At 39.1% G+C, this 24,317-nt stretch overlaps 2 protein-coding genes across 4 annotated transcripts; one reads left to right on the top strand and one right to left on the bottom strand.

The window, feature by feature from the left end:
- The first annotated feature begins 5,166 nt into the window (after positions 1-5,166).
- LOC137030009 (cytokine-like protein 1) lies at positions 5,167-10,022 on the top strand. 3 transcript variants are annotated; one of them, XR_010896383.1, is made up of 5 exons: positions 5,167-5,608; positions 5,696-5,740; positions 5,977-6,123; positions 6,208-7,240; positions 10,009-10,022. XR_010896383.1 is itself a non-coding variant. In XM_067399961.1 (4 exons), exons 1-4 carry the CDS (start codon positions 5,456-5,458, stop codon positions 6,307-6,309), a joined length of 447 nt encoding a protein of 148 aa, XP_067256062.1. In that variant the 5' UTR covers positions 5,167-5,455; the 3' UTR covers positions 6,310-8,176. The 3 variants fall into 3 exon arrangements, 1 of the variants encoding a protein (XP_067256062.1); XR_010896381.1 differs by lacking the exon at positions 10,009-10,022 and adding an exon at positions 7,421-8,176; XM_067399961.1 differs by lacking the exon at positions 10,009-10,022 and having other exon boundaries at positions 6,208-8,176.
- Positions 10,023-14,279: 4,257 nt separating this feature from the next.
- msx1a (muscle segment homeobox 1a) lies at positions 14,280-16,026 on the bottom strand. Its single transcript, XM_067384191.1, has 2 exons — positions 15,511-16,026; positions 14,280-15,057 (listed from the first exon to the last, which is right to left on the bottom strand). Exons 1-2 carry the CDS (start codon positions 15,866-15,868, stop codon positions 14,642-14,644), a joined length of 774 nt encoding a protein of 257 aa, XP_067240292.1. The 5' UTR covers positions 15,869-16,026; the 3' UTR covers positions 14,280-14,641.
- Positions 16,027-24,317: the final 8,291 nt, after the last annotated feature.

Genomic DNA, 24,317 nt, shown 5'->3' with positions numbered 1-24,317 from the left:
CAGCAGGACAGAGATCCAGAAACATTCACCACACGCCGATCATCCTTCATCTCCACTGATGATGATGATGATGATTACACTAGGTGAAATAAAGATCCATCTCCTCCGTCCAGAGAGAAGTGAGTCCAGAACTGAGGCAGAGAGACTCCAGCACTTAAACTGGTTCTGATGATGATCAGATGCCAGCTGACGTCACACTGTATGACCGCCAGAGGGCGACATTGAATTCTTCTGATCTTCAAACTACAAACGCGCCAGTTTCAGCATTAAAGATGTTTGTTTTCTGCTTTACACACGGAATCTGAGAAACCACTGATCACTCATGACACATTTTACAAGTTTATAAGATTTTAAGATTCAAAAATAGCTTTATTGGCATGGAGAAAGGAATCCTGACATTGCCAAAACATTAATAACAGTCAATAAAAATAAATAAATAAATAAAATAATAATAATGAAGAAAGAAAAAAATCTAGCAATAAAAAAAAAATGCAATAAAAATGTTCAATCTTATAATATTTATAGAAGTGTCTCTAGTGTGTTGGTAGTTCTGTCCCGCTGGAGGCTCTTTCGTCGTGACAGGACCTCACCTACCTGGCGGCCAGGTTTGAGCTTGCTGGGCTTTCTCCTAGCAGGTATGGGAGTTTGTCCATATTTGATCTCTGATGAAAGTCTTTGTGGTGGGTTGTGAAATGGGGATAGAAAGCGTCCCTAATTTGTGCATATTTAGGGCAGGATGTCAGAAAGTGCAGTTCTGTTTCCACTTCATTCTCTGTGCAGTGGGGACTCAGCCGCTCTTCTGTCTGTGTCTGCCTGTCTCTACGGTGAGATTGTGTTCACTGAGTCTGTACAGGACTTTTCTCAGTTTAACATGTTGTCTAATTTAAAACTGTGATGTTGGTCTTGGCGGCTGGGTCTTTTTCGGAAAATCATTATTTTTGTCTTTTTGGGGTTAACTGATAGGGCCCATGACTGACAGAAGCTGTGCAGGAGGTCTAGATGCTGCTGTAGACCCTCTTTAGTGGGAGACAGCAGCACCAGATCATCAGCAAACAGGAGACATTTGACTTCAGTGTCTAGTAGAGTAAGACCAGGTGCTTCAGACTGATCCAGAGCCCTCGCTAACTCATTTATGTGTATATTGAACAGTGCAGGACTTAAGCTACAGCCCTGTCTCACTCCACGACACTGAGGGAGGAATTCTGTGTGTTTGTTACCAATTTGTTGTTTGTGTACATTGATTTGATGATGTCATATGTTTTTCCTCCGATGCCGCACTGGATTAATTGAAGAAAAAGACCTTCGTGCCAAATGGAGTCGAAAGCTTTTTTGAAGTCAACAAAGCATGAGAAAATTTTGCTTTTGTTTTGGTTGATTTGCTTATCGATCAAGGTATGGAGAGTGTATATATGGTCTGATGTGCGATATTTTGGTTGGAAGCCAATTTGACACTTGCTTAGGACATTTCTGTCTCTGAGAAAATGAGTTAGTCTGCTGTTTAGGATGTTGCAGTAAAGTTTACAGGTGCAGTTTACACATATGCCACGGTAGTTATTAGGGTCAAATCTGTCTCCGTTTTTCTAAGGGGTTCTGGTAGTCTTTGATGGTCTTCTCTAAAACCTTTAGTTTTTCGTGCATTGCATTTTGTTCCCGATTGTTGTCTATATTACTAAAAAGGTTGGAGAAGTGGTTTATCCAAACATCTCCAGTCTGGATGGCTAGTTCTTGATGGTGAGATTTGTTTAGGGTGTTCCAGTGTTTCCAGAAGTGGTTGGATTCTTCAATTTCTCTGAGTTGACTTTTTGTGTTTTGTTCTTTTTTCTTTCTTAAAGTATTCCTATATTGTTTAAGTTTTTCATGATAGAGATGACGGATGTTCTCATTGTCAGCATCTCTGTGTTTCTGGTTTGATAGAATTCTTACTTCTTTCCTAAGTCTTTTGCAGTCATTGTCAAACCATTTCTCAGTGGCATGTGGTCTTTTTGCTTTTCTTTTTGTGTTTAAGTTTGATAATGTTGCTGAGATCTCAAATATTCTGTTCAGCTTGTCTACTGCTAGGTCTGTACCTTCACTGTTATGCAGGAAAGGAATGGCAAGGAATTGGTCTAACAGAACTTGCATTTTTGGTTGACTAATTGTACTTGTATATGTGTCTTTACTGTTTTGTTTCCATCTATACGTGTTTCTAAGTGAGTGAAGCTTGGTTTGTTTAGATGCTTCTTGGTTGGGCATTGCTCTGGTTAAGTAGAGGGTTATTTTACTGTGGTCTGATAGTGGGTTTAGTCGGCTGACTGTGAATGCTCTTAGGGAGTTAGGGTTAAGGTCTGTAAGAAAATAGTCGACTTTACTGCTTCCAAAAGGTGAGCTGTAGGTGTATCTACCGTAGGAATCTCCTCTTAGTCTGCCATTGACTATGTACATACCTAGTGTGCGACACAGATGGAGAAGTTGTGTTCTGCTTTTGTTTGTTATTTTATCATAGTTGTGTCTTTGTGTGTGTATAGGTTGGGGGAGGACGTCACCTCCAGGCAGGTGTTTGTCCCCCTGAGAGTTAAGTGTGTCCATTTCTTCTCCTGTTCTGGCATTTAGGTCTCCACAAACCAGTACACTTCCTTGTGACTGGAAGTAATTAATGTCCTCTTCAAGAATGGAGAAACTGCCTTCATTAAAATAGGGAGACTCTGCTGGAGGGATATAAGTGGCACATAGGAAGATATTTTTCTCTGTTGCAGTGACTGTCCGATTAACCATGTATAGAATTGTCCTGTTTTAGCTACTTTGATGGCATGGACAAGATTTGATCTGTACCAAATAAGCATGCCTCCTGAGTCTCTTCCTTGTGTCACTCCAGGCAGTTTAATGGATGGGATGATGAGTTCTCCGTAGTCTTTGGGGCAGCCGATGGGTCCATCTCTGCTCCATGTCTCCTGCAGGATGATGATGTCTGAATTTCTTATTTCTGAGTTGAAATCTGTGTTTTTGCTTTTGAGGCCAAAGGTAGAGGATCTCAGGCCTTGAATGTCCCAACATGATATTATAAATGCTTTGTTGTCCAATGGGTCTTAGTTTTGTTGATATGTTATGACCTATGACAGTATGTGTGAGCAGATGAGGTTGAGCATCTGACGGTTGTGGCTTGTACTGGTCCTGTTGTTGGTTTTCTGCTCACTATCTGAGCGTAGCTGTGGCTGCCGGGGGTCTGCTGTGTATGAGGGGGGTATGGGGTAGGCAGGAGTGGCTTTGGTCTGGCCTGATGCACTGAATGTGTGGTTGTGAGGGCTGGGAGAAGATGCTCAGGTGCTGGTTGGGATGGTCTCCGCATGTGAGAGTGCTGTTGTCGTGATGGAAGTCTTCTGGATGTTCTTTCTGGGGGTACACTGTATTTTCTTACAGGTCTGGGTAGATGTTGTTGGACTCTGTTGCTCCTGGGGGTGCTGTTGCGGTTCCGATTCAGGGCCACATCTTTTAGGGTCCTGGCGAAGACAGGAACAGCTGTTTTGTACAGATGGACATGGTCGTAGAGGCATGTGAAGTCCAGGGTGGGGTGGTGTGCTAGGTGCACATTGGGTTTAAGTGCACAGGTACGGGAGAGGTTGGCATTCACCCGGTGGATAGTGTCAGGGTGGAAGTCTTTTCGGGGCAGCAGTGTGGAGATGGTAATTTTAGCGTGTGGGAAGGTGGTTGAGGCCTTTTCAATCACTGTTTGTAATGATGTAGCCACCCTCTCCTGTTGGGCTCTCAGGTCGTTTGTGCCGGTGTGGATTATTATATGGCTTGGGGATCCCAGATTGTCCACACTCAGCGATTTGAGTGCGCTCTGAGTGTTCGGACACCAGAGTTTGACCACACTGTTTGGGAAAGAGCTTCTTTTCATCAATAAATTTCCCATTTGAATCAATTAAAAGAGCAAGAGTTTTAGTGTTCCTTCTGTGGAGGGGTCCTCTGAGTGTGATGTGAGGGAAGTGTCTGATGGGAGAGGATGATTCTGGCTGTGCTGAAACTCTGTTGTTTGGGATCTGTGATCAGGGTGAAGGGTGTCCTGCTCCCCCGGTTCCTCTGATGAGCTGAACTCACTGTGCTGTGCTCCTCTGTCCTGCCTCAGTTCTCTTATTTCCATCCTCATTGCTGTTAGTTGTGCCCTGTGTGTCTCAGTCTGTGGTAAGAACAGTGTTTGGATAAAAGCGTCTGCTAAATTACTAAATGTAAATGTAAAATGTAAATGTTTCCAGTGTCTCCAGCTGGGTCTTCAGCCCGTCTCTCTCCTGAGGCTGTCCTTTTCTCTGTGTTTGGCTGTGGGGCTGTTGCTGGTCTGGTCTGTTGTCTGAACTTTTTGCAAGGAAAAGATCATCTTCTTGAGCTGTACCATTTCTCCTTCTAGCTCTGTGAACCTCTCCCTCATGTCAGGGCAATAGCAGTGTGAATGGGGGTCTTTGGTCTGGTTTATGCTCGAAGGGTCTCTCTGTTCTGTCTGGTCCTCATCTGTGTGGATGGTGTGGGAGACTGACTCCTCAGGAGTGATTAGTTGGTCACTGGTTATGGTCTCTTTCTGTGCTGTCTTTGATGCAGTCTTGTTCAAAGAGCCCATTGATGCTCTTTACCACCACTATACCCGTTGTTTTGTAGATATTAACGTTGGAGTTGTGTCTTCCTCGTTTCTTATTTTTAGCGGGAAATCCCCACAGATGCCTTTTCTTTCAGCAGAGGGGTAGTGTGTAATGATGGCCTTGTGCCATGCATAGGGCTTGTTGGTGTAGAATATCAGGTTACTTATGCTGCCATCCTTATGTAGGTCTGCAAAAAGTGTTTCTGGGTTGTCAGTCAGTCTTTTGTTTTTGTAGACTTTCTGTGCTGTTTCATTTGTGACATCTTTGGGATAGTGCAGTGCGATGACCTCCACAGATGGGTGTTGTTTAGGCCTAACGCTCTGGTTGGAGGCTTCAGAACTTCAGAATCCTGTGCAGGGCTGATTACTGTGGAAACTCATTTCTGCCGCAGGAGAAAAAATCATGCTTTAGTATATAAAAATTATGACATAAAAAGACATAAATATTACATAACGAAGTCGTATTTTTGACATAATTATGACTAGTAGGCCTAATTATGAGATTAAAAAGCCGAAATTGTAAGATAAGTCGAAATTGATTTTAACTTTTTATGCCATAATTTTTACATACCAAAGCATGAATTATGTGACAGAAATATGCTTCCATATATTCCATATATATATTCTGTAGAAGAACTAATTTATCACACACCTTATTATACTACTTTCATACTTTGTTAAATATTTATAAACTCTATTTCCAAAATATTTATCGCACACAACAAACATCTGCGCGTGCACTGGCTGGGAAGGTGACGTCATAGGGATCGCTCTCTCTCTCTCTCTCTCTCTCGTTTATAGGGAGAGATTCTCATCATCGCCACATCACATCTGTTTTTCAGAGAGACAGAAATGAGCGCGCAGACGAGACTCGTTTCTTTCATCTTGATTCTCGGTTTGATTTGGTTCACGAGCTGCGCGCCGCCGACCTGTTACTCGCGCGTGCTGGAACTCAGCAAAGAAATCATGAATACTTTGGACAAAATACATACATTTTATCGCACGGTAAGTGAATCTGTTCTTGTCAATGCGCAGCACTGTATGATTTTGTTATTATGGTCATGCATAAACTTTACACTTTGATTCTTACAGAAAACATGCGCTGAATTTTTACCAAAGATGTTTCTAGACGTGCACGTGAGTGTCCATTCTGTGAACTGACCTCCTGACCTGACGTCATGTACTTTTGATTGATCTTGTTATCGAGTATAAATGATCTGTTGCAGTTATATGAAGTTCATTCTGAAGATTATACAGTCAACGTGTGTGTGTGTGTGTGTGTGTGTGTGTGTGTGTGATGGATCACTCAGCTCAGCCATGATGTGAGAACATCTGCATCTTCTGGGTCAGTCTAATTCTCTGATGTGTTCCAGAACTCCTGCATCAGGTCCAAACTGCGAGACTTCCTGTATGTGACTGAGAATCTGCCATCAGAATCCTGCCGGGAGAAGCCGCGCATTCGGCTCCTGAAGCGCCGGGTCCAGGTCCTCTACTCCATCATAAACCGCGTGTGTTATCGGGTACGTGAAGCTGTCAGAATGCACAAGCCTCTTACTGCAAATCTGTGACTGCGAGAGAAGCACTGTGTGTGTTTTCTTGTGCAGGATATGGTGTTTTACACGGATGACTGTGAGGCTCTGGAAACAGGAAACATCAGCCCTCGATACACAGAGGACCGGCTGGAACGTCTCATAGAGGACGCCTGAGATACACACTCTCATACGCCACAACAAGCACACTTAGTCAGAGCCAGAGATCTAGATACTGAGTGTGTGTGTGGTGTGTGTGTGTGTGTGTGTGTGTGTGTGTGTGTGTGTGTGTGTGTGTGTGTGTGTGTGTGTGTGTGTGTGTGTGTGTGTGTTGTGCTGAACATGGTGTTTTTGATAGAACTGGTTTTGGCTGGTAATGCCCAGTCCCGTCTGAAGTTCAGTGTGAGGTTCCCTTTCCAAACTCTGTGTGTGTGTGTGTGTGTGTGTGTGTGTGTGTTTGTGTGTGTGAGAGAGAGAGAGAGAGAGAGAGAGAGAGGGAGTTTGTCCATGCATTCCACTAGCTTGGGGGAAAAAATTCCACAGGAAATTTGCAAAATGCCAGTCATTCATCTCAGCGTTGGGTTATTAAGGGCTGCATGTTTGGCTTATTGACCACAACATGAGTCACATATTTTGCATGATTTTACATTTTCATTCAGCTAACAAAATGGATGAAAATGTTTTTTCTGAATGTTCTCTAAACGTTCAGAACTTTATAAATGTTTTAAAAACATTTTTTTTTTTCTTGGTAATGCGAATGTTAAAGCTTTAAAAACTATCCAAAATCAAATTTTAAGCACATAACCAGCCAGTGTTCAAAACAATCTCCTTACATTAGCTCGATTCACAACAGTAAGCTTGCCGTTCATCTTTGCATCATTACATCACGTCTGTAAACATGAACGAGTCCCAGCTAGTGGACTAAACTATGTGAGGATCATTTATAGTCTTTTCTGACAGCAGCTGCAATAATTAAACATCATTTTGATGGCGGATTGTAATCCAGAAAGGTCCAAATGACAATCATCAGCGACAACTGGAGATTCGGCCGTAGTCAAAAGCAAAAGACGTCAGACTGTGGAGCGGCTACAGAAACTGAAATCTACAGGTAACGCTATACACACCGAATACACAGAGTCACGCAATGCTGATGTTGTTAATATTAACAATTTGAGAACAAAGTATAACAACAATAATAATTTGCATGGTTTGACGTGATCCAAGCTAAGCGATCGTTAGATTTCATCTCCATTGGCAGCGTGATTTATTGTAATGCTTTTTTTCTCAGTTGATCAGAATAAAAGGTGCAGACATGTTCAGATGACATTTTCTGATGAAAACTCTTGTTTGGGTCATACTTCAAGACGTAGAATCTGTGATTCTGAAGTTCAGTATCCAAACCAATGTGGCGACTGACAGCAAACATCAGATTCATCCGCACTGAGGAGCCGGGCCGATGCACAACACACGTAAAAAATGATAATTTTGAAAATGACTGCAATTGAAGGTTTCAAAAAGAGATGGCGACAAAGAGGCAAAACTTACGGACTGCAGCTTTAAGGGAACATTCCATTTCATCATTCTGCAAACATTATAGGAGCGTCACTTTTGAATGCTCTGAACGATCTGAGACAAGTAGTAACATTTAAAAAACGTTAGAGGAACTAAAACACTTAGGAGGAAAAACTTTATTAAAGACCAGATAACTTTGAACGAACGTTCTATTAACGTTACTGGAAGAACGTTTGTTCATAACTTTGAGAGAACGTTCTGAGAACATTCCCTGTTAGCTGCGTATACATTGAGCAGATGCTTTAATTAAGTGACTCGTGTTGTGTTCGAGGCACACATTTACTCTTGATCAGTTCTGATTTCACTCTCAGCTCAGTTACACTCGCATGATGGAGCTTTGACAAATGCTGTCAATCACAACCTGATGAATATATGCCTTATAACTCACTTCCGTGACACACCTGCCATCTTTAAGTAAAATAAAATATTTTATTAATAAAGTATAAACTAGTTTGTCTGGTTTATGTATAAGTAGGACTGGGCGATATATCGCATGTGATTGAGCGGCATTTAATAGACAGAGCCGTAGATCACTGAAAAAGCTATATCGCGTTCATGATCGAAGGCGATTCATCTGCGATATGAACGCGATATTGCGTAGCTTGTCAGTGATCTACGGCTCTGTCTATTAAATGCCGCTCCATTTGAAAGCAGGTGATGGCGATTTAGCGGGAATCAGGGAACCGGATTTACTGACGAAATGCGCGTGACAATCATGCGATATATCGCCCAGCCCAATGTAGCCTATATGTATTTTTATATTGCTCTTAAAAGAAAAGGTTCCGTCAGGCGCTTCATATATAGAAGCTTTTTAGGGGTTCAGATCATGTGATCATTTCATGCACTTTTAATTCACTAATTGTGTTTTCAATCATTTGTATTTTAATTTTTATGGTATAAACGCTGTTTGATGAACACGTGACCTCCTCAGCGTCTCAGTGAGCGACTCATGAACACATTACTGAAGTGAGAGAGAAATAAATCTCTTCTTCACACACACACACACACACACAGTTTAGGTTTTGGTTCCTTGTGGGGACATTGGCGTAAATTCCATAGGCGTAATGCATTTTATACCGTACAAACTGTACATTCTATCGTGGGGACATTTGGTCCCCACAATGTAATATAAACAAACACACACACACACACAAGCCCTGCTCGGAGACTTGGCTTTGTTTTCATGGCAAGCATTGTTCTCAAGAGATCCAGATTTCAGTGAATATGTAAACCTGGAAACAATGATTGGAACATTTTTGGTAACTTTGTCCTGATTTCCTGGGAAGATGGAACAAATTGCCTGTTTTCCTGAATTCACTGGCACTCTTTCACCTCCGAATTCCAGGTAAAAAAAAAACAAAAAAAACAAAAACAAAAACGCTGTGCATGTGAACAGAGCGCGTGCTGATTTCAGTAGCCCGTGTGTACAAGAAATATCAAAAGTGTGTTAGATCATTTTAATACCAATAATTGGCTTTTTCCATCTATTTTTATCTCGATAAATCATAAATGACAGTATAAGATCAGGATTGCATAACTAAAGCTCGCACGCGTTAGGCTGCGTGAAAAACAAGTTATTAGGGAAATTAAAGATGTGACAGGTTTCCTCATCAGGCGCTTCAGAGCACGTGACCTCACCTTGATCCCCTGGGATCTGAAGACATACGTCATCAAGTAAAACTATAATGTTGTTGGGTTTTATTTTATTTGTATATTTGCATTATGAATATAGGCTACAATAATAAGAATAATTAAATAAAAAAATTAGCCTAGATAATCACCTAACCTCACTGAAACACCTGCAGTCACGTGGGATTCACGGTTCAGATGATTGGCTCAAAAATGTTTCCAGAAGCTCCAGTGATGCAGATGCATTGAGGATGGACAGGTACTAAAAACTTGATTATTCTGATAAACACAGTGTCTCACATGAAAGGATTCTCTGCTTCATGTTGTGTTGCTTCAAGCTGAAAGAAGGATTGATGTTCTGATGTTTGAGAGACAGATTTGCACTGAAGCGCTTGATGCATTTGGTGGAAACAGATGAGTGAGAAAAAAGGATGCGCTTGTCAAAATAAACGTGATCTCTAAAGAGGGCCACGATGGAAATAAAGCAGTCTACGTATTCGAAGAGAAATGTGTTCAGAAATCCTCGCGGTGTAACGGCGCCCTCTGGCGAATAAAAGCTGCACTGCCCTTTCCTCACAGTCTCGCTCTCCTTCGCTTCAGTGCTTCTGTGATTTATGATTTATGTCAGTTTGATCAAAAGAGTGTTTATTCCTCAGACATCAACTGTGTTTTCAGTTTGAAAATTCAAGGCGAACAATGTGCTGGATGACTTCAGATTGTTACCGGGTGTTTCAGTTCACGTGGATGATGACGACACTTCACAGAAATAAGTGAGTTTCTGTGACCATTCCTATTCATTACAGTTAATTAACTTCCTTTCACTCTCGCTGTTAATTGGTGGCTCAGAAGGAGATCGTTGGGATTGGCGTGACATTTATGAGCAATCTAAAAAACAAAATAATCATTCTACACCACTACAATAACGACACATGATATGGCTGGAATTAATTTCAGAGCGATTTCATTTTTCAGTTGTCGTAGGCTACGATTAAAAAAAAAAGAATAAAAAAAAAAAAAACTTTGACGGCCAATCATAATCCACCCGCGAGCATTTAAAGCGGCAAACGACAAAACTGCTTATAATAAAAATCGATATGGTCCGATGGTGAGATTGAACGCCAATTCTTGCTGTGGACGAGCCTTATCTCACCCTGTAAGCAATTTTACAGAAATATAATAAAGGAGTTCATCTTTAAACAAACTCAGTAGCTCAAGTGATATCACAGGCTTGTGTTATGAGTCTAATTAGCAAATATTCCGCCAGAAAACCTCGCCAAATAACAACCTTAAACTTCAGGGGGTGAATAATTGCGCCTGTTATTCTGTGTGACATTCGAGCGCCTACAACCAACGCATCATAAAACACAGGCAGAAATAATTTTGTGGTTGGCTAAAAGAAACACACTTTTAAAACGAGCCAGAAAATGGTTTATTTACAACAGCGATTTGCTGAGGCTGAGCCTAAGTGTGATAATCGCTGTATTTACAAGCGTTTAGACAAATTCCATCTGTTTATGGTTCCATTGTTTCTTTTTATTTGCCTAACATCTCATTAGTTAATAAGAAAACAATTCCCATTATGTCTTCGAATTTACACCAATTATATCTACATCATCAATTTCATCATCTGTTATTATGATGGAGTTTGAGACTCCGAAGATCCGCTGAACTTCATCACTCGGAACTTATGGCGTTTTATGAATTGTTATATTTTGGTTGCATTGATCAATTTTAATTTTATAGTTGTTATTTTACATATTTAATAATTTGCATTGAACATTGTCACTGTGATTGTATAAAATAAAGTAGTCATCGGCTAATTCAGAAGTGCAGCTTCAGTTAGATTGTCTTCAAATAGGCCTATAGCTGTAATGTGACTTTATTCTGTCCTGAAAAGACGAGCAGAATATGTGTACCAGTCGTGATTGAAATGTGAAATATGTTGGGTAAATATTTAGGGAAAACGTGTTGCATGTGTTAAAATCAATTAACAGACATTATGATCTTCAGATTCGCGTGTTTAGCAGTTCCGACTCTTTCCGTGTCTATGATTTCATACTGTTTCGTGATTTACTGCAGCAAAACATTTAGGTTAAATTATACATTACATAAACTGTATTAAACATTTTATTTAGGTTTATAGTACTGCTATTCATGCATTGGTGTATCTTTTCTCAAATGATCTCGGTTTCGTTTCTTTCTTTTCTTTCTTTCTTTCTTTCTTTCTTTCTTTCTTTCTTTCTTTCTTTCTTTCTTTCTTTCTTTCTTTCTTTCTTTCTTTCTATTTCATATCGGTTTATATATTTACATGGCCATTTATGTTTACGTTGCTTACCTTAAAGGAAAACGTTCGAGCTGCATTTGGTGAAAAAGCATGAAATTTAATTGCTATGAAATAGTCAAATATCAAATTCAGTTTCCAGGAAAAGAAACATTTTTATGAAAAGAATTACTGCAGTGATTTTTCTCAGATATAGTCTTTAGGCCTTTAGTTTGAGATGTTGTCACTGTCGAGTATTATGACTTCCATTATCATGAATGTGGTTATAAAGAGAATGGCTAATCTTATTGATAAAATTGTTGGATTAATCCGTATGGTTTGTTATTTAGGTATGTTATTTTTAGAGATAAATTGCCTGTACACACAATGTTATTAGTATAGTACACATTGTTCTTTTATTCGCGGTGTCGGTTTCAATGTCATTTTATTGTCCATGTGTAAAATAAATCATTGAAACCGTAGGCATTCGTTAATAAAGAATATTTAAAGAGAGAAACGAATGTGATGGTTACCAATTGATATCAGTACTGTTGAGTTAATGTAAGTTAAAGTCGCGTGAACCGGCAGGGGGCGCTGTAGCTTATGACAGCATCTAATCCACAAGCCTTTAATGCAGATGCGAATTTGAAACCAAAATAACTGGAATCATGAGATGTTTTTTTTCTATAGGAATACTTCATCCAGTCTTTATTGGTTTTATTCCACGTTGTGTCATTCCAATGAATGGAAAATATTTTGCGCAATTACATGACGTAATATATTCCAGCCAAACGGTCTACTAATGTTGGGCAGGTCTTCCAATATTCATCTCTCTTTTTTTATAGCTACATACAGATTGTGTTTAAGAATAAAGTAGAGTTCTAGAGTTAACAGTACAAAAACAGAAAGAGGTTTATTTTAATTTGAGATATCAAAATAAGCACCAATATAAGATGACATTTTGAAATATGGAAATCTTTCGGGGAAAATGTGCGTTGAATACAAAATCTCTATCCTCCTCTAAAAGGAAAGAACAACAAACATATATTAATGTATAATAATCTGTAAAGATTTTGACCTAAAATACATTTGCACCGACGGTTTTTGAATGTTGGTGTTCAATATTCGTTAATATTAACGTTGCGGTGAACTGCGTTGTCCTGAAAAATAATTTATTATTCACAAGTTTAATTTACAAATGTATTAATTTTACGATTTAACTCTAACACTAATTTAGGTCTAGGTTTTTTTTTTAGATTATATTAAATGTGTACAGCATTGCAAGAGTTTCTGGAAGACATGCATGGAATGTTATCAGAATATAACATGTGTAATGTACATAAATCAAGAAAGGGCTGAAATAACTTCCCAGTTTGAGTCTTCAAATTGTCCTTGAAGACAGACTGACAGACGTGGCGCCAGTGAAATGAAGCGCCGATTCTCTTCGCAAACTTCCCGTTGTGATATTTTGGATGATAAAAACAAGTGACTTTTGTTTCCCTTTTAGCCCGGGGCGTGAAGAGAGAGAGAGTGCGAGCTCTTCTGAAAAGAAAGGACGGATCCCCCTCAGATCTTTTGTCAGAAGGTCGGCCTCTTTCAGACCGCGCGCTCACCCGTGTGATTCTCATCGTATTGTCATTAGGGCTTTTATTAATTACCGAGCAGCGGAATGTTCTGAACTCGGGCCTGTGACAGATCACGATCTTCACAGAGACCATAAAGAAATTCACTCTTCTTTCATAAATCGATTCGTTTTCTCATGAAAATCACAGGCTTGTTTCAATTCCTGTTTCTTATTTCTAATGATTGAAATATCTAGAAAACACGTGACCGTCGATCAGTGTTAAAATGTGGATGAAACTGTTTCATCATTGAAAAAAAATAATGCTAAATGGATGTAAAAAGGTTAACAAAATACTATTAAAAATTTGAAAATTAAGATGTCGAAACTAGATTGTGCAATCAGTGTTGAATCGAAAGAACCTTGATCCAGAACGTTGACATTTTCTCTTGATTGACCTCTATGCCATACAGGTCCTCTAAACTCACTGTAATTTCATCCCTTCAGAGGATTCCAGTCAAATCATTTAAGGTAATTTCAGGTCTAAGTCCAATCTTTAATTTAACTGGCTTGTTTGAACTCCTCACAAGTGACGGTTCTGTAGACGCTGGTCTCCGCGAGCTCCACCGGCGCCAAGAAAATCTAAGTGGGTTATTTCAGAGCAATAAGCAACAGCTGTGGAAATACACTCCAGCCAGATGATAGATGACAGTTTAAATGCACTTTCACCACGATACTCAAAGACTGCCTGTTCTTTTTTGGGGTTACGTTTTACGTAGATGTGTTTCTGTAAGAGATTATTTACCATTACCGTGTGCTGAGCAAAAAAACTTTGATGTTAATCTGGGTCAACAAATTAATATATAGTGCAATTATGTCTACAGCTATTGAGTGGTTTTAAATTACACTGACATATGCCAGCCTTGATGTTCTTTTTTATTTATTTATTTTTTTCTCTTTGAACACATTGGAATTTGTTTATTCGAGTGTTTTATGGAAACCACATGATGTACAGTTTTTCAGTTTAAGATTAAATACCCAACACTTTAATCCTCATCAAATTTGGAAATATTTTGGTTTCATTTTTGGGACACGTTTTTAAAAACTCTCGCAGAACAAACAATGAAAAAGAATAGGCATTTGTCATTAATTTATTTAACAAATATATTCATCATATAAATGGTATTTTTGTCCAAATGTACAATATTTTACAGTTCAGATATCCCTTTCGAAGGGAGTCATTAAAACAACAGTCAGTGTTGTTTATCTTTAAAATGTTCGTTTAAAACATTCATGCGAGTTTGTTCGATTAGAAACGCATTGCTGTGAATGCAAGTGTGAAATACAGACAGTTTTCCCTCGACCTACCTTCGACCAAATCCGTTTTCATAACTCTCTGTGAAAGTACAGGCCGTATGTAATGCCACCATTACAACCATTCCCACTTTTATCGGAAAGAGTCACATTTCTTGGCGATGGATGGTCTTCTAAGCTAAATGATACATGCTATATCCCATGTGTGTGTAGAGTCCCACCGGAGTCAAGCTCATGGAGTGTCTGTGAAACTGATGTGATCCTGAATATGAAGCGGGAACGTGAGCTCCGACTGGGAATGAAATCCCGAAGGCCGGAGGAAGCATCGGTTTAGTGGCCATTTTAAGTTTCTCGAGTTCGGCCTCCTGGAGCCGCTTGGCTTTAGCTCGTCTGTTCTGAAACCAGATCTTCACCTGAGTCTCCGTCAAGTTGAGTGAGCTGGAGAATTCGGCCCGTTCGGCGATGGACAGGTACTGTTTCTGCCGGAACTTCCTCTCCAGCGCCAGCAGCTGAGACGTGCTGAACGGGGTCCGGGGCTTTCGGTTGGTCTTGTGTTTCCTCAGAGGACACGCGGGAGGACTGAGACGCCCTGAAGTCAACCAAACAAACACACCGACTTTAGACTCATCATACACTACTGACTTTGAGGTCTACACAATGGTTCTTGTGATATTATCAGTCTTAAATAACTCCTTTTTTTTTTAAATAGTCTTAAAAAATAATGGTTACAAACGGTGTTTTAAAATAACTATTTTTGAACCTTGCAGTGATGGAAGAAGAACGTTTTCTTAGTGTAAAGAACATTTTCCCACTATAAAGAAGGATTCTGTGGATGTTAAAGGTTCTTCATGGACCCATATGCCAATAAAGAACCTTTATTTTTAAGAATAAAGCTAGTTGGGTCTATAATAAAGCATCATGGTGACGCCAATCAAGTGTACGCATGCAGTCAGATATGAATCTCGGCTCATAAGTGTCAGTTCAAAGCATTTATTATGTACTTCACACGCTCTACTTTGGCCAAGACATTATTGTAACTCACTGGGAGAGAAACTGGGCGGTTGCATCCATGTGCTCCGCTCCGCGCGCTCTGGGCTCTCCGCCTTTACCGGCGCGCTCTCGTGCAGTTTGAGAACGTCAACAGAAAATGTCAAGCGAGCACCGGCTCGGTCTGGATCTGCATCCGGAATGAGAGTATGCGATGTCCCGGCGGAAGAGCTGTTCGGCCTCCGATCTGCCATCAGAGCTTCAACGCTGAACGGGAGAATCTTCGGTCGCTCTCCGTCCTCTTCCACACTGATGCTGGTCTGCATCTCTCCTTTAACTCCCAGAATCACACGGGGATGTTCTTCCGCTTTAAACCCAGTAGCTTGAGAAGTCATGGTGATGACTGGGGCCATATACACGACACAGCGATGTGAAGTGCACCGTCAGAGTTTCAGTATAAACGCCAGATGTGATGCTTAGAACATGCTGGTGTTTAACTCCTCTATGAAGTACTGTAAGCTAATAAGACACGCGTGATCCAATCAGAGCAGAGGGGAGGGGCTTAAGTTCCTGAAGTTTGACTGCTGTGTTTATCTGTGACGTGTTGCGTTCTGTACAGAGCAAAATAAAGGATTGTTTTTTAGTATATTTTAAGTGTTGCCACATAATAACTATAATTTGCGACTATTTTTTTTCTTCAATATTCTTTAATATGCATATTGCCGATATGCTTATTTTTTTGTTTCCTTTTCCTTTTGTCAAAAAAGGCTTTTGGATTCCCGGTTTTTAAACCCATTATTTTCTGTGTTGACTATATATTTTTCAGAGTTCCTTGGGAATGAATGCATAGGCTATTATTCGCAGTTTATCAACAGTGCGATGACTTGACACATCAGCTCTAGTAATTGCTATACATTCAATCGATGGTGATTAGTGTTTTACTGAGCTAATTATCAGTCTCGGTGATGTTGTTTTTTGGCGCCAGCAGCGGCGGGATCAAAGCGCGGAACTTTAACCCTCATGAAGAGCCGCAGGACTTTCCGCCTGAAAATGTTTCTTAACCGATCACAAGACATTTACTAGCTCTCTTTGTTTACTGGCTGCTGTAATAGCGCTGCTCACGATGAGCAAATTAACTAGGTTGCACAACACAAATAATACGAATATACAGCCTAAGTGTGAGACTGATTCCCATATTCCTTCACTCCTGCACATTCCTGCATGGCTTAAACTCGTTCTCCTCTTTCTAAATTGTAATTGGTTGTAACTGATAAAATTACACGCAAACGGTAATTTAGCATTTCCTTAATTTCACATCCGGCTCTTAAACCGAATAAATCTGTAATTACGCTTGGAGACACTTAGAGCCCATTAGATGAAATGAGTGGCGCTGTGTGTCGCGCGCTTTGAAGTCTCGCGCTCTCACGCGCTGCGGGAATGTTTGATCCTTCCGCAGTAAAAATGAGCAACATAAACACAAACTTGCACACACGAAACACATTACCCTCCCGCTGCCCGTTTCGAGACGGGTCTCCTTGGTGTAACAGAGTAGTAAATATCTGGCATCGATTGTTTGCGTTGTGTTTGTGTAGGGAACAGAGCGCGAGCTTCAGTTGGGGGCAATTAGCATGCCAAACACTGAGCTTTAGGAGCAATGATGTGCGTGGAAAAGGTGATTACCATAGTTTTTTATTGAAATCTCAGGGCAACAAATGAGGGCTGAACTGTGATACAAAGCGACTGTAAGTCCCATCAGAGCTTTGTTTAACTTCACAAACTCCACCTTTGATTCCGAGTCTGGAGGCAGGCACGTGAGACAAAGAGCCTTTGTCGTCTCTCTCCGAGAGTTGTCTTAACCCTTTTCATGCAGAGTCTGTCAATTCTGACTTAAAAGACTTAAAAGGTTCCGTGGATATCAAAAGACGGTCCGAGGGAAACGTTTGCCCTTGGTGAAAAGCGAAAAGCGAATGATTCCAGGATCTTTGTCACTGCGGAACATGTGTGTCCCATTAAGCTGGTTAAAACGCACAAACTCATGCGGTGCAAAAGTTTGTCCTTTGATTCGTGTCGTTTACATGATGCCTGCTGCTGCAAAGCTCTCGAATGTAAGTCTTCACACATCACAGCAGAGTCCTGATGGAGAGAAGAACATTATGATGCTCTGGGTGAAGATGAAAGACGCGACCGCTGGAATCATTACAGATAATGTCTCCTATTTCAAAGCAATTAGCGCAATCAGGCGTAAAGGGCCACTCAATGCCTTACGGTTATTTAAGCTCCTAAACGCCATAGTGTAGCTTTCCCTCTAAAAACCCTGTCAGTTCACTGTCAGCTCTCTCTCTCAAGATTCAGGCAGATATATTTTTAAGGTAAAAACTGGTCTACCTATCTATAGGCCTACTTTTTTGACAAAGTTTGATGCTTCACTACGGATTCAGGACGGATAGCGTTTACACTGTGTTCACGAGCGTTTCCAGCGCTGAACACTTGCGATCTGATCATCCAAACGCGTCAAACAGGGTCACTGACTTTCTGCAGGTTACACAACAAATGACTGCCTTATTGAGTCATTATGTATGTGCCAGTATGTGATGTCATCACTTTGTTATTCTTTAAAGGATTAGTTCACTTTAAAATGAAAATTACTGCAAGCTTTACTCTCCCTCAAGCCATCCTAGGTGTATATGACTCTCTTCTTTCTGATGAACACAATCAGAGTTATATTAATATCCTGACGCATCCGAGCTTTATAATGGCAGTGAACGGGACCAACGAGTATGAGCTGAAGAAAGTGCCTCCATCCATCATAAACATACTCCACACGTTAATAAAGGCCTTCTGAAGTGATGCGTTTGTGTAAGAAAAATATCCATTTAACAAGTGAAATATCTAGCTTCCGCCATACCGCCTTCTGTTTTCAACTTATGAAGAAAGTATTCAACAGGGCTCGAAATGAACTTTTTTACTTGGTAGCACTGGTGCTCCCAACTTCAAAAAGTTAGGAGCACCAGCAAAAATGTAGGAACACCACAACTAAAAAGCCTTGTCATTCACTTGTCTGAATAAAAAATAGGATTCTTATGTTGTAAATGTAATTAATTTATTCTGAAGCAATAAGTGTTCACTCAGCTTTGACATTTAAATCGGCATATTTGTGATATTTACTCCGAGGGCATTTTTTTTTTTTTTTACCTTTATAAAAGGCTTAGTATGTATGCTTCATCTTTCATTTTAATTAGAATCATAAGACACCATAGAGCTGTTACCAGACAAATTAGCTAAATAATTTACACTGAAAAATTACAATGGGATTAAAAAATGTTATGAGATTGTTTACATTTTTTATTTATTTATTTATTTTTGAATATACAAATAAGAAATGTTGGAAAGACTGATGCTTTTAAAATGAAACTAAACCGGTGAAACTAAACCTCCAGTAGGTGGCGGCAGGTGACCGTCTTTAGGAGTGAGTCATTGAGTCATTCATTCAAACGATTCATTCAAACGATTCATTCAAGAATGAGGCGGTTGTTGATGAATGGGTCATTGAATTTGACTCAACCGATTCGTTCAAAATGCTGAATCATTCAGTAATGAAACAGATTGTGTTGTCATGAAATGCGCGATGCTCTGCTGTGATCTTTGTTTGGAACTATTTTCGCTGCTGAAACCGAACAAAAACAGAACAATTTAGACATTGCGTCTAAAATGTGAGTGATTTAATTTTAACTACTTTTTACTTTTTAACTGAACTATTGTATGAAGCCAGTGTTGTGTTTTCAATCGTGATGGTTTTATTCAGGATATTCAGGAAAACTGTACGTTGTGTAATGTTGCTTAACTGTATCATATGTTTTAAATACAAAATCTCAAGTGTTAATGTCATGCCCTGTGTAACTGTTCTTCTCTTCAGCTCTTTATATTTTTCTTTAAATTTAGGGAGTATATGCGACTAAAATGGTCGCAATTTCGCGCCTTGTTCAAAACCCTTACTACATCCTATGCCTTTCCTATTCAACGTATGAATAGCTGGATGTTTTACTTTATAACTAGTTAAATATGGATATTTTTCTTACACAAACGCATTGCTTCTCTTCAGAAGGCCTTTATTAACGTGTGGAGTACGTTTATGATGGATGGAGGCACTTTCTTCAGCTCATACTCGTTGATCCCCTTCACTGCCATTATAAAGCTCGGATGCGTCAGGATATTTATTAATAACTCTGATTGTGTTCATCAGAAAGAAGAAAGTCATATACACCTAGGATGGCTTGAAGGTGAGTAAAGCTTGGAGTAATTTTCATTTTAAAGTGAACTAATCCTTTAAGTCATTCTACCTTAGCATGAATCAAGTGTATATTAGCTTTATATTTTTGATTTACTTGTTATTTTACATATTCACATAATAATATATGAGCTCACTCAACATTTTTTAATGTAGATAAATATGTAGCCTTTTATGCTGATCTTACGTTTTTGTAAAGAATGTTGAATGAACTTAATTATGTATTTATAACAAATGTTTTCTTGTTAGTTTCAGAAGCGTAGTGGAAAATTGTTGCCTTTTATCCTACACATCATTTTTATCAGTGTTTTTTTGATACACATTCTGCATACTTTTTGTTTATTGCATTTTTAATAAACTGAAGCAAAAACATTTTGTACAAAGCTTTATTTCTCAGAATGTGTATAATGTCCTGGTTTTGTTAATCACTGAAAAAATCGTGCTCCCTATTATAAACAGCTTATCCAGCATCCTGCAGAAATGATTATTATATTATTATTATTGCCTGTTAATGTTTGACATTTATGATTAAAACCTTTAGATGTCGATGAAATCTGAGATTGGGCAAATGAAAAGACAGCAGAAACTAAAACTTGTGATCTAACCTAGATAAAAAAAAAGGAAAGAACTGGTTGCAGGTTCTATAACTGACCTTCCACACACACGTGACAGTGTGACGTCATCGCTTGTAGTATATCAATTACCTGCAGCAGAAATTTAATTAGCAGCAGTTTTACACACAGAACTCACTATAGCATTAATCTGAACCCCACTGAGCGGAATAACGTGTTTGAGTGCTTAATAAAACTTAATGAAATGCTTAATACGCGGAAAACAAGCTCACAAATCAAACACTGACACCATAAAACATTAAATCCACTGCATGCGCATTAGAAAAATAAAACGAATTAGTCTGATCATTCTGAAGAAGACTAAAAGACATATGAACAAATATTATTTAAACTATTGTATTATTTTATTGCTTTATGTTTTCATCAGCATAGATTGTGTTTGGATATGTTATATATCGTTTTACTTTTTGCCATAAAGAGTCATATTTACTGAAAGACTCATTACTGTTGTCAGCTTTATTTCTCTAGCGCTTTATACTATAAATATTAATAAACAGGAAAATAACGATCAAGGTGACATTTAGGATATTATTAATTTGAATATGTTTAATTCAGCCCAACAAACCAATAACTAGTACATGAATCTGATCTATGATAGTTGATCGGTATTTAATGTATTAATTAAGCCTATCTCACTCATGAAAATTTTAATTTTCTGATCAGCTGTTTTGACCTAACCTTTTAATTTGTTTGATAAGTGCATTTTGACATTTTTTCTTAGCCTACATTTTTATAGTCTTTTTTCCATTGTAAAGCCTGGTATTTTCAATGCTATGTAATTTATCTTTACAAATGAACAAATCAGTGTTTGACCTTCTGAATCAAATCGAATCATATTCTGATAAAAACCTGCGTTAGAAAAAAAAAAAAAAAAAGATCGAGTTCAGACCGAAACTGCTCTTAATACGCGCTGAATAAAATTGAGTATAAAATTGTAAATGTGAATTATGACGAACCGGCTCTATTTCAGCACGTGACTTACTGTGTAAGAATTATTATTATTATTATTAGGCCGATTATTACCAGTTCGGAGCTGTTTTTGGACTTCTTTCTCTGGTTTTTCTCCGCAATGACTTTCCCTTTCCTTCTGTCTCATGGCTGAACACTGAATTTGACCCGTGAGGTTTTTAATCACGGAGGTTAAATCAAAATATCCCTCGGGAGTTCAGCGATGTACACTATTACAGCGATAAATCCGTTTTCAGCTTCTGCTTTCCATCTGCGCGTGAGGTCAGCCGCCGCCGGCGAGTTAATGAGGCCGTTAAAGCGCGATTGATTTCGGCTCATCTTTACGATCAGCTCGAGAGCCGCTATCAGTCCCGCCGCACATTGAGCGCGCGGCAGTTTGTCTCGCGCGGCGCAGTTTCGCGGGCTCACATTCCCGCCCCTCGAACCCCGCGCGCCCCATAATTAATTCCTCATTAGACAGCTCTTTATTGTTTAATTTGCGCAGTTCGTAATCAAATTGGGCAGATTAATTGCTACAGGATTTAGGGATGCTGAAAAATAAACGGGTTTCATTTCCTCCACTGTCTTTCCGTCGATAAATCCTCCTTCCATTAACCAGCGGCTCCTCTGATGATCTGACTGAGGCGTTTAACGGAATGCATTAAAACGCCGTCACAGCGATATATTTCTATTACAAGGCTAATTGTAAAAGTCAACACTACAAATTCACGTTTATTTGTGTGTGTGTGTGTGAGAGAGAGAGAGAGAGAGAGGTGTTTTATTTGTGGTTCACTTTCAGTGAAGTTCTTAAAAGACTATTTTTCTTGTGAAGAATATTTCAATAATCGAAAGAACCTTTGGAAGGGTTCATGATGTTAAAGGTTTTTCATCAATGCCAACAGAGAACCTTTATTTTAAGAAAGATGAAACTCAGTGAAGTGATTTCAGGTCTCTAATCTTAGTTTTTAGAATTAAATTAGACTAATCTGTGATTTGATGCAACTGACTTTTTTTTTTATGTTCAGACTTTCAATAAAATATATGAAAATTGCAAATGTAAAACAGAAAAGCAGAAATGAATGATAAATTTGCACACAACAGTACAATTAATTAATTTCATGGGGAAATCTATTGTATTCTGTTGAGTTCATCCAAGTCCCTTAAAACAACTTTTGACATCATTAACAAATAAAATTATTCAATTTCAATATAAATATAACAGTGATGTGGATTTAAACAACTTCATCATAATCCATGAGCAGATTATGGCTGAAATATCTGTATGTGTGATATTATTAGTGGTTTGATATTAATCAAGATTGAATCTGAGAAGCATTACAAACACACTCACACACACACACACACACACACACACACACACACACACACACACACACACACACACACACACACACACACACACACACACACACACAGGTTTGTTTTGTGTTTTGGGGGTCATTCCATAGGCGTAATGGTTTTTATACTGTATTTAAACTGTATTTTCTCTCCCCCTAACCATCACAGGAAACTTTTACTTTCTCACAAAAACTCATTCTGTGTGATTCATAAGCCTTTTGAAAAGTGGAGACATGGAGTAATGTATAGTTCAACAGTAATAAGGTTGATAATTTCTATATGTTCTCAGTAAAAACATCATTTATTTGCTGACGTTTGAATACATTTGAACTGATTCTACATCTCTGTGTCATCTGTATTATCTTCATGCTGAAATATGATTTTCTCGGTTGACGTTATTGTACAATAATGAATGTTCCCTATTGTAGCGATTTACTGATGAAGACTTCAGCCTTGCTTCATCTTATTACTCTCTCTCTCTCTCACACACACACACACACACACACACACACACACACACACACACACACACACACACACACACACACACACACACATTCACCTATCTGAGCAAAAACAGATGATAGCAGCAGGAGAGTCTTAATGAAGTTTTACCAATATTTTACTTACTAAAACTTCATAAAAATGAAATATTCACTACATAGATATACATGATTTGAGTTTCTCTCTATGGCCTCAGAGTTTATTGATTCCTGTGTGTGTGTGTGTGTGTGTGTGTGTGTGTGTGTGTGTGTGTGTGTGTGTGTGTGTGTGTGTGTGTGTGAGTGTGTGTGTTGTTTGTTGGGTCACAGGAGCTGATCTTTAATGGAACCCATTTACTGTCCAACCACTATCACATGTTCTTCTCTCGGTTTAGACTTCCTGTCTGTACAGGAAATACCCAGCTAACAGGAAACGTTCTCAGAACGTTCTGTCAAGGTTCTCTCAAAGTAATGAACAAACATTCTTCCTGTAACATTAACAGAACGTTTGTTCAAAGTTATGTACGTTTTTAAATGTTGCTTGTTTCAAAACAAAAGAAGTCACATTTCACAGAACGTGTTCTGTCCTTATTAGACGAATACAGAACTATTATTTAAAGATTCTGAACATCTCAAACTTCTGATGTTTTCTCTTCTGTCTCCTCTCAGTGGTTGCAGGTCTCCATGACGATGTGCTTCGGTCAGCAGTGCGGATCGGCGGTCAGAGGTAAAGTAAATCAAACTGTTTCTCCTGGTTTGTTATTGTAACGTGAGCCGATAAACGCCTGTGATTTAGTGTGTGTGTTTATATTCTCACCCTCAGCGCTCAATTACACACACAACTGACCTTGACAACAGCATGGACTCATTTTCCTGACATCACTCTGTGTGTGTGTGTGTGTGTGTGTGTGTGTGTCACAAATGTGTATAATGACATGGGTATTACACTGATATTACGACGTAAACATGAAATATGAGGACATTTCATGAGTCTTCATATTTAAAATAGCTTTAAAAACACACTAAACAATGTTTTATTATAAATGTAAGAATGCAGACAGTGATGGTTAGGAGTAGAGGAAGTGTAGGAGGAGAGAATGTACAGTTTATAGAGATAGCAAACCTGTGTGTGTGTGTGTGTGTGAGAGAGAGTGAG

The sequence above is a fragment of the Chanodichthys erythropterus genome, chromosome 1 (genome assembly GCF_024489055.1).
Source record: "Chanodichthys erythropterus isolate Z2021 chromosome 1, ASM2448905v1, whole genome shotgun sequence".
NCBI classification, from domain to species: domain Eukaryota; kingdom Metazoa; phylum Chordata; class Actinopteri; order Cypriniformes; family Xenocyprididae; genus Chanodichthys; species Chanodichthys erythropterus.
This window is presented reverse-complemented; position numbering and strand designations above follow the sequence as displayed.

Coding starts and splice junctions, on each gene's coding strand:
- LOC137030009 (XM_067399961.1), top strand. CDS start 5,456: ATGAGCGCGCAGACGAGACTCGTTTCTTTCATCTTGATTCTCGGTTTG. Junction 5,741..5,976: donor AGATGTTTCTAGACGTGCAC/GTGAGTGTCCAT, acceptor GATGTGTTCCAG/AACTCCTGCATCAGGTCCAA. Junction 6,124..6,207: donor TAAACCGCGTGTGTTATCGG/GTACGTGAAGCT, acceptor TTTCTTGTGCAG/GATATGGTGTTTTACACGGA.
- msx1a (XM_067384191.1), bottom strand. CDS start 15,868: ATGGCCCCAGTCATCACCATGACTTCTCAAGCTACTGGGTTTAAAGCG. Junction 15,058..15,510: donor ACCGCCCAGTTTCTCTCCCA/GTGAGTTACAAT, acceptor GGTTGACTTCAG/GGCGTCTCAGTCCTCCCGCG.